Raw genomic sequence first — 11,373 nt, 5'->3', positions numbered from 1 at the left:
CAGCATGCATTTTTTCCTGCCAGAAGAACGCTACTCTGACTTTTCACAAGGTTCCTACAATTTATTGTCGTTCCTACCAGCATACTAACACGATTCATTTGTCGTAGGAAGTTCGGAGGTTGCCAATTACAAAATATGTTTATTGAAATAAACAACACTGTAAACTTTCGATTCAGGACCACTTCATGGCATCTTTATTTATAAATTTGACAAGTCGCATATAGTGTCCCATGCGGAGCTATAATATCCTCAGTTTGAATATTGACAGATCATGCGGTGTACATCAAGGTCACTGATAGGCCCTCATTTACTTTTTCTCATTTTTAATTGAAAAGAATCATCATTACCATGGCATCTATTTATCAATTTGGCAAGTCGTATATAGTGCTCATGGCATGCGAAGGTATAATATGCTCAGTTTGAGTAGGCTTGCTGATAAATTATGTGGTGTACCACAAGGTCATGTATACGCCCTCATTTTTTTACCTCATTCTTTTTATTGAAATTAATATTATTATTCATAATTGCCATACCTGCAATATTTATCCTGAAAATACAAAACAAAAACAAATGAGGAAAATAACAAGTTATCATATGAAACTACTGAAACCAAATGACGCCAGTCGGATTTGAATACTCTTCTTTGCAATGTATAAATGTGATTATAACATAGGGAATTCCGAATTTTACACCATGCATGCTATATCAAGTGATCTCAAATATGGATATTATAGTGCCAAATTAGATAACGTGAGACTTCTGTAGAGTCCGATTCTTGTCTGCTATCAAAATATTACTGTCGATGTGAGCTTTTGCACATAACGTTACATCCCTATTCTTGGAGTATGAACATATGAACATTGGAGATCATGAGGTACAATATACATACATACACATTCTTTTGAATTCAATCGGGAGATCTGTATCATGGTTATTGATCTTTGATTTTCTTCCCTTTGATCAGGTATTTCATTCTTACTGACGTGGACCACCTTGGTGTCGTACCTGGGGACGGCCGTCCCTGCAGAGTGCATGACCACGGTACAGGGGATCCTCGGCGTGCTCTATTTCGGCATTGGCGTCGAAGCAGGCTCCCTGGTCAGTGGCATCATCATCGACTACTTCAATGCCGTCAAAGCATTCTATGGATTCGCCGTGGCTAGTCTGGCGGTGATGTTTCTCTTCATGGTTTCTCAACAGGTAGGCATGTAACAACAATCAATGATGAAGGTCTATTACCAATCTTGCCCTGGTGTTCATAAATTGTGTGTGGGCGTCGTGGTCTAGTGGTTAAGACCAGTGTTGTAGTGCCTTGATGCTCGGCTTTGGCCTTAATGCACCTTAAGGCCTACGTTTTCAAAGCCTTGGCCTTGGCCTTGAGAGGGCCTTGGCCTTGGGTTTCCATACCTTGGCCATGGGTATTGAAGCCTTGTGTATTAAAGCCTTGGCCTTGGAGGTTTGAGCATTGACTACAATACTGGTTAAGACTCTCGCCTTTCAATCTGAGGGACGTGGGTTCGATTCCCAACCATGGCGTGTTTTCCTTTAGCAAGAAATTTACCCACATTGTGCTGCACTCAACCCAGGTGAAGTGAGTGGGTACCCGGTAAGAAGGAATCCTCGAATGCTCGAGTGTCTGATCAAGGTAGCCGTGCTAAAGCCGGGGCAATAATAACACAATCATGTTAAGCAGGGCCCACTTTTGAACAGTTTTCGGAACTGAAGTTGCTACTCTGTGTAAAATATGACGTTATTATTATTATCATGTGTATTTGTTCCTTGAGGTTCATAATAATAATAATAATAATATCAATAATAATGATGATAATATTCATAGTCATGATATTTATGATCAATAACTAAAAAGAATGGGTTTCGGAAAGTGTATTCTAACGTTTGTGTCTCTTACTTCATAGCTGAATGGTGTAGTCCTTCGATAGGGCCTAGGACAAATAGATATGACGTGATTTTTACAATTTCAGCCATCTTTAAAAAGTGAAGTCTTCCACCGTAGAACTGGGTCTAGTAACACAAAGGTTAGCGACTAATCGTACGCTTAATTTTCATGTTCAATTCTACACTGTATTTATACCAAGTTTCCACTGTCACGAGTTGTACCGCAATTGAAACAGTGGTCTTAATCGTGGAGTAATAATAGTGATCGTCATAGATCGTATCAGATCCGTTGTGGCGATCGTACTGATATTATACATTTTTTGAATGGTAAAAAAAAATCGCGGTCAGTTACGATAGGCCAATCGCGACGTTCGTAAGGATCGCGCGACATTGGGAACGAAATATAAATGAAATCAGTCGTAGAAAAACGTTCTACGATGATTGTTAAGCTTTGTGCTAAGGGCCCCTGGACTATGTTTTCACTACAGCTTTTACTTAATTCCTTCTCTTTCAGCTCTTTCCGCGTGGGAGCAAGTTCAATGATAAATCAGGGTATGATGACGATGGCAATGGCGAAGAAAAGCAGAAACTCGACCACGTGTACGATGACGAAGCGGAAGAGGTCATAACTCCTGCACCACCGTATCCTGTTTCCATCAAGATTTTTTTACAACCAAAAAGAACGAAGAATGAACAACATCTGCTTAGTCCCGGAGCTGGAACCGGTCCGATCCCAGAAATGATGCCGCACGGTCGATTCCTTCACCGGATAAATTTCGCTGATGCCCATAAAGAAGTACACCAAATACAGCAACGTCCGCTGAGTTACTGTGGAACAGCGACCAGCGAAATGAAAGTCGAAGTGCAGCAGAGGGCATTACCTGTACACGTGACCGTTTCTCTGCAGCAGCTGAAACAGCTGAAATGTTTACCACCAAAAGAAAAGACGTTGTCTAACAATAAAATTCCCAAAGAAGAAACTCGGATAAATGCCACGTGTCACCATAAGACAATAGAAAACAATTGGTTGTTGCCTCGCCAAAGAACTTACACGATAAACTGAAAATGACCCGATTTCATTCACTGAGCCAATGTCATCGAATTGTTCAAATTTGATTATTTATGTATGCATGTAGGAAATTATAAGATTTAAAGTTTTCAATGCTAAGTTCACCCAGACAAAAAGTTGATCTGAATGACAAAAAAAAGCAAACCAGCATAACATTGAAACCTCTTTAAAAGAACCATGGTGCTTAATTTATTTCAATAAAATGGGTATGCGATGTTGAATCAATATTGTCACAATATCACAATTTCTTTTTCTCTTTGATGACGTCTCATCAAAAAGACCTATGTCGTTTTTTCATCCTGTAAAGTAAAATCTGGTTCAAATCGTCCGTCTGAGATACATATTATTGCAAGATCATTAAGAATCAATCAAGAGGTTCTTTATTAACAAATCTACAAATTTAAAAAGAAAACGTTTTCAATCAATGTTATGGTTGTTGGTTGTTTTACCTATTCATCACCTTCCTTGCTGTCGTTGGGGTGGTCTTGGCCATTTATGTCATCCATACAGTACTTGAATGTATATGTAGGTAGGTTCACTTTGGAACTATTTCGAAACTGATGTTTTGAGTTACATTCTGTCTTTACACAAGAGTAGAAACGAATGTTGTTTTGGAATAAGAATGTACAGGATGATAGTTCCCATTTAATTTATTCCTGAGTAATTAATTCGGTAACATAGAATGAACTTTTTAAGTATTGCTCTCATGCAATTTATATCTGATACTTTTGCTAAAAGAAACATTTTACTCCGCTTTTAAGAGTAGAACGACTTTTTTTCTTTCTTTCTTTTTAAACCTACTGGTCCCCTTCCTGTCATTATTACACATAATTATTTCCTGATTTGATTTTTGAAGTGAAATGCTACAGAATTAATGTCACTTGATTGAACGATTAATTTTAAATGGTTCTGCCATTTTTATTTCCTCAGTAAACAAACACTACCCAGTGCAGCTATTTTGAAGTTGTTCCTATAGGCGGTGTTCGGTTCAACTGTAGATGTGTATCTTCACACAAAAAATACTTCTAAAATAATCTTCGAGTTGAATTACAATGTTTTCCTAATAGGTAGTCTTTTGTGATGTAAAAACCATATTTCCACATATAGGGGGCAATTTTGTTTCCTTTGGCGATTAGGATGAGATGATACTGTAGAAATGAATTTATCATTTTTTACATACAAATGTTCACTCTTATCTTATGGCAAACAAATTTTTAAAAATATGTACCTTTCGCATGGGTACAACACAAGTTTTCATCTGTTTACCATAGATGAATGGTGTTTAATACGGATCCCTGTGGATTTTTTTATTATGTGTGTCTTCATACCACAGAATACCTAACTTATGCTTGAGGTTGGTTTAAATGTACAGGATGATGGTCTCTTTAACTTGTTTAATATGCCATATCAATTCCATTCTTTCAATTGCAGGGGTCAAGCTTTTCATAGGCAGGTTTCCTTGATGTTGTAGAAAGGTTGGGTTTTTCTATGAAAATATTATCATTGTTGTATATTGTTTCTTTATGTCTTTATCTCCACATGGCTAATCATTTCCAAATTGATACTGGAGATAAGTTCTAATGGTCTTCTGATTGATGGTTGTTTATTGGTCTTAAAGCCAGTATTTTTAGCAGATGGTAATCAAAATTCTTTCAGAGTTTATATTCTCTTAGTTTCAATTACCTTGTATTGAATAATACACAGTAAAAACGCTTTTTAAGATTTTATACGGCGCTGTTTACTGTATGGACCTTGCAGTGTTTGTTTAACCGTTTGAACAATCATGTTTAATTTATTGAAAATTAAATATTGAAAATTAAACTTTAAACACGTATATGGTGGACAGCGTTGTATATTTTTTTACTGTGTACTATACCGGCAACATTGCCTAGCAAATAGTTTTTCCCAGATGTTATGATTAACTATAAAATGAGGTGGTACAGAAGATTAATTGATGATATGGAGTTTTCTTCCCCCTTCTGGAAGTTCTCTCACATCATATATCATCAAAATGACACTGGAAATCCACTATGAAACCTAATTTTACCATGTTATATCATGTTGATTGAAAAACGACTTAGAGATTGAATCAAAGTTTTCACTTTACACTGCAAACGAGCCTTGACCTTCTTTAGGCATAACATACAGAGTTGTATTTCATATAATTTTTAGTATCATAAAAATGGTGCATTTGGTATTCACTGCTGACCTGTTTGTCTAAAGTACTTGAAAAATTAATATTTGTTAGTACGACGAAATTCTTTAATTTGAATGATTTATTTTATCCCTTGCAATTTGGTTTTCGTGAAAATCATAATACTACACATGCATTATTAACAATAGTTGATAAGATTGCCAGCGGAATCGACAAGTTTCAACATACTGTTGGGGTGTTCCTGGACTTCTCCAAGGCTTTTTATACCATTAATCATGAAATTTTATTACACAAACTTAATAACTATGGAGTCAGGGGAATAGCATTGGAGTGGTTCAGGAACTACCTAGACAATAGAAAACAATTTGTCTCTTTCGAAAACTTTAACTCCGAAACAAAACTTGTTACTTGTGGGGTTCCGCAAGGCTCTATTTTGGGCCCCCTACTTTTTCTTATATACATAAATGATTTTTGTAAGTCCTCCAATAATTTATCCTTTATTCTGTTTGCTGACGATTCTAATATTTTTTCTCCCATAAGGATCCACGCCATTTGCTTGCCACCATTAATCACGAACTAGTACATGTATCTGAGTGGATCAAAGCTAATAAACTATCCTTTAATCTCCAAAAAACAAATGATATGCTCTTTAGTAATATCATTGATGAACTTCCAGGTAATATAATTTTCGAAAATACTAATTTACAAAGAGTCAGCAGTACTAAATTTCTTGGGGTAACCATTGATAATAATCTTTCCTGGAAAGAACACGTTGATCACATTTGTAAAATTATTTCGAGAAATATTGGTATCATAAACAAAGTAAATTTTTTCTTTCCCACTCATATACTATTTAATTTGTACTCAACTTTGATCCTGCCTCATTTAAACTACGGTATAACAGCATGGGGGAATTGTGCTGACTGGCTCCCGAACAGAATTTTACTTTTGCAGAAAAAGGCTATTCGTATTATTTGCCATGCAGATTTTCGTTCACACACTAACGAACTTTTCTATAAATATAATATTTTGAAGATTGGTGACTTGTATCGATACAATCTCGGAAAACTCATATATAGTTTAGATAGAAATGAACTTCCAAATATTTTTTATTCCATGTTTACTAAAAATGTCGATATTCATCATTATCCTACTAGGTCCGCCGGGCTCTTTCATCCACCAAGAGCTAGAACCATCCTTTTAAATAAAACATTTATTTTTACAGGTATCAAACTTTGGAACTTCCTTATAGAATCATTACGTAACAAACCAACACATTTAAGTTTCAGTCGAGAGTTAAAGAAAATTATTATCCTTGGGTATAAACCCCAGAACTCAAACATTTCTGTATAAGCAGCTACCACCTCTTGTTCTTCTTCCCTTCTTATTTTCTTCCTTCTTCTCTTTCCCCCTCCCTCTTAATACATTTCTTTTTTTTCTCTCTCTTCCTATCACCTTAATGTCTAGTTATATTGCTTTTCTTATTTTCCTGTTTGTGTATGTTTTGTAGTGTGTTTTGTTTTGTTTATTTTCCTTTTTTTTTGCTGTCTTGTCCTGTTCTGTCCTGTTTTGTTTTTGTTTGTGTGCCTTTTTGTTTTTGTCTTTGTTTTGCTTTTAGTATTCGTCCTGTCTTGTCCAAGTGATTGTCTTTTCACACACTCCTGAACTCATGTTTTTTTATATACAGCAGGGGTATGATAAAATATTTTTTTGTTAATTGTAACATAGTAGGCATAAAAAGCTTGACCCCACTAGTATTCTTTTTCATTGTACAAACCTTTTTAATTTACGATTTGAATTTCATTGATCAAATATATACTTTAATTACCTATTTATTGCAGGGAACCCATACTAGCAAGCTTTGCTTTCCAGTGGGTTCCCTTTTTTCATTTCTGTATAAGAGTAAATGCAATCAATCAATCAATCAAACCTAATGATGTGGAGTTGCAATGAATCTTTCGAGACAAGTTGCATTAAAAAAAAACTGGCCTTTCACTAAATCAATTAAAAACTCAAATGTAAAGAGCGTATATAGAAGTCTACTGCTTGTACGCCCTTTACTGTATAACAGCCATGTTTTCTCATGATAGGTCAATTTGCATTTCATCTGAGTATCTATGGGATGACAGAAATGATTTAATTTAAGATTAATACATGTATAAAACATATACAATGTATATGTATGCATTCGGCAATTAAATGACTAAATCGAAAGCGTAAAAAATGAGTTTTATGACAAAGAACACCATTTCAAGAACACCGATTTTTGCCATCCGATTTACCTGGCCTTTCCGAAATTCAGAGGACATTTTTTACGGAAAATTACGTTAAGTGATTACCAAACATGACGCCATCGTTCGGAGTAAGCCCACTCGGTATGTGACTCACTATACACAAGGAAGGGTATGATACCCATGGATTTAATTTCATTTCTAGGTTTACTTCAAATAATACAATTTTACAGATGCTGCAGTCTCGGTTCTGGTCACATTTTCTTTCGCTTCTGTATTGGGGGGGGGGGGGTCTTGGGGCTAGAAATATATATGAAAATTACTTATCATAAACATGGAAGAATTTATAGGCAGTTGGAGAATGGCTTGTGGAAAATCTTTTTACAAAAATTACATTTTTGTAATTTTGTTGAAGAAAACAATGGAGGATTTGTTCCTATCATACATCACGATGATATTATCACCGACGGTTTTCAACTGGAAGTCATGCATGGGTATATCCATTTAACGACTTAAAAAAATATACATTTCTTATTGTTTCTCCCATTTCGCTAAATCCTTCACCTATTAGCTTCTCTGTATTTTCTTTAATCGATTAAAACCATTCCACTATGATTGGAACCCATTTAAAATTCATTTTTCCACTCCAGCTTTTCACGGCTCATTACGTATGCCAACAAAGTCTTCAAGGGGTCATGGTGCTCCAGCTTTTGTTATAGCCTTTGATATTTTTCATTGACTCGGTATTGAACCTATAATCAATACCACCAGCACAGGAAGCTCTTTACTTGCTAAATTGGGCAAAAAATTGCGTGTCTTGGCAGTCTATTTTAACGAACTACAATACAAGACTATCGATGACGTTTCGGCAGAAAGATACATAAGGAAATTATCTTTGGGATGTTTATTTATTTATTCATTCAGTTAATAATGATAATAATAATTAGCATTTATATAGCGCTTAATACAACAGTTTCTAAGCGCATTGGAAAGAAAAAAAAGTGAGAGAGAACAGGATATGGAATTAAGAGGACTGCTTAATGAGGTAAGATTTGAGGAGTGTTTTGAAAGATTCGACAGTGGATGCATTACAGATGGAGATGGGGAGATTGTTCCAGAGTTTAGGCGCAAGAGCAGAAAAACCACGATCGCCATAACGGGTAAAAGTGCGGGGTCCTAGAGATAGTCGAAGGTGAGCAGTAGAAGAAGATCGGAGACGTTGAGTTGCAGAGGATGAGGGACAGAGAGAGATAAGATTTTGAAGGTAGGATGGGGCGAGACCATGGATGATTTTATAGACAAGGAGAAGGAACTTGAAAATAATTATATTATGAACCTGAAGCCAATGGAGGGAGTAGAGAATAGGGTGATATGTTCAAATTTCTTTGTGAGGGTTACCAATCTAGCTGCAGTATTTTGAATTCTTTGAAGGGGGGCTATACTAGATTGAGGTAAACCAGCAAGTAAAGCATTACAATAATCGAAATGGGATGATACAAAGGCATGTACTATACGTTCAGTAGATGATTTATCAAGATACTTTCTTAACTTCCCTATCTTACAAATACCCCATGATGCACAACGACAAACATTTCTGATATGCTGGTTAAGGGTCAGTTGTATATATATATATTATTTTCTGAGTACAAGGCGTAGACGATTTCAGATATTTGTTGAAATTTTTTCTGTGACAAAATGGTCGATAATGATTGTATAGAATGATTTGATGAAACTCATATTTTCTCTATTCTTGTGCTTTATTCAAAGTAGGGCGTTTTAACAATCACTTCGCAGACGCTTTCAATAACGTCGATAATCTTTTGTCAAAAGCCCTCCATAACAAAGCAGCCTCTCTCAACAATTTGTGAATCAAAACAGCAGTGTCGTCCTGGATTATGGACAAACGACATATTTGCAATTATTTGTCTGGTCCGAAACTGAAGAATGAATGAATGAATGAATGAATGAATGAATGAATGAATGAATGAATGAATGAATGAATGAATGAATGAATGAACTTTATTGATCTTCCTTGAAAAAGTAACAAATAACAAGATACATGTACAATATCATATGCTAACGCATATGTCGAAAACGTTTAAAAGCAACAAATATCGATAATTAAAGGAAAGTAATGTAAAGACAAGGAAGACGAGGAGACCTTTGGAAGCCAGGCTTGTTATACAGTCCCTCAGTATTGAAACAATACATTATTTGTTTAAAGCAAAACTTGATTCTAGCTAAACTGGTTGATAATATTAAAAAAAAAAGAAATAGGTTGTACTAAGGTTATACAAGGATACATATGTGGTTAAAAACTATTTACAGATGAATAATGGATATGTTGAAGAAAAAAAAAGTAGGTATAAAAAAAAACAGATAGATAGATAGACAAATAGATAGATAGAATGACGGGGGGAGCACGAAGTTACAAGATGGAAAATGGCAAGAGATAAGAGATTTGTAACAAAAACTATAATTGAAATGACTACTAGTACTTAATGACAGGAGTACATGTAAATGTACATGTACCAGTTGGTCGAGACATTTTACAGAATTTATATTGCTTATCACATAGTTCTGCATGTATTTAAAAGAAAAACAATTATACATCATAAATATACTTATTCAAATATGAAAGTTTCAATTTCCTTTTAAAAACAGAAATACTAACAGAACCGGTAATGTTGGAGTTCAAAGAATTCTATAACTTTGGCCCTGTACAGATCAGTGTTTTCTGAGCAAATATTGTCCTTGCATGAATAATACGCAGTGCAGTAGCATTTCTTGTTGGGTAATTATGAAATTGGTTGTTCTTATGAAATAAATATGCTAACGTCAATGGCAAATCACCTCTATGAAAATTATACATGAGCGACCCCAATTGCAGAAGATAAACATCTTCCAACTTCAAAACATGATGTTCATTAAACAGAGGAGAAGTGTGAGCTAGAAAGTCAGCATTACTAACCGCTCGTGTAGCTCTCTTTTGGACCAGAAATAATTTATTCAGCTGTGTCTTAAGAGAGTTACCCCATGCAAGGATCCCATAATTTATGTAAGGAAGAATCAAAGTTGAATATAGAATTTTCAGAATATGTGTTGGGAGATACAATTTAAGCCTGTTTAGAACACCTACATTCTTTGACAACAGCTTACATAATATGTTGATATGAGTTTTCCAATTTAGATTCTCATCAATATGAAGACCCAGAAATTTAGTTGTAACCACTTTGTCAATTAATACACCATTGAAAGAGATATCACCAGGCAGAGTGTTGATTGTGTTGCTAAATAACATGTAATTAGTCTTCTTGAGATTGAGGGACAATTTGTTTGCATGAATCCAGGTTGTTATTTTTGCAACTCAATATTGACGGTATTCAGGAGATATTGAGGATCTTTATGGGAAAAAATATAATGGATAACGCTGTGCTTGTCCCGGTCCACCAATTTTCGACAATGACCTCTATACTAATCTGTCCATTGTGATTCGACGGGCATTTTCAATAGATTCTGAACGCCGCAGGAAACGTCTGCGAAGGGGATGCTAAAATACGCTAGTTGATATAGAGTAACTGTTAATAGTGTGAGGAAAAGAGAGTGGCGAGAAGGATAGGAGAAATAAAAAGAAAAAGGGACGGCGGGAAATGGACAATAGAAAGAGGAGGCAGGAGCTAGGGAGTTACGTTGTATGTGTTTGAGAGGGAGTGAGGTTGTGCGAGCACGCACACGGTTTGTGAGGGTGAGGGTTATGGGTGTGTGAACTTGAGTATTTTGGGCGAAGGTGCATGTATTAACCCGTCTTCCCGACTCATAACAATCGAATGTGCTCGGATAAACACATACGGTATGAAGATAAACCATGAACACATGCACTTCCAATGGCATTCGTCCATTGAGTGAGGCAGAAAGAAAAGAGAAAAGATCGAAGAAGGGAGAGGAGAGTGAAATGAAAAACAGACGACAACTAAACATCATTAATCGTGTTAAAAACGACATAATTTTCCTACGAGACAATA

At 35.6% G+C, this 11,373-nt stretch overlaps 1 protein-coding gene across 1 annotated transcript; it reads left to right on the top strand.

Moving 5' to 3' along the window:
• The first annotated feature begins 390 nt into the window (after positions 1-390).
• On the top strand, positions 391-3,340 carry LOC129278159 (uncharacterized). Its single transcript, XM_054914373.2, has 3 exons — positions 391-403; positions 965-1,200; positions 2,411-3,340. Exons 1-3 carry the CDS (start codon positions 391-393, stop codon positions 2,957-2,959), a joined length of 798 nt encoding a protein of 265 aa, XP_054770348.2. The 3' UTR covers positions 2,960-3,340.
• Positions 3,341-11,373: the final 8,033 nt, after the last annotated feature.

This window comes from Lytechinus pictus, chromosome 15 (assembly GCF_037042905.1).
Source record: "Lytechinus pictus isolate F3 Inbred chromosome 15, Lp3.0, whole genome shotgun sequence".
NCBI classification, from domain to species: Eukaryota; Metazoa; Echinodermata; class Echinoidea; order Temnopleuroida; family Toxopneustidae; genus Lytechinus; species Lytechinus pictus.
This window is presented reverse-complemented; position numbering and strand designations above follow the sequence as displayed.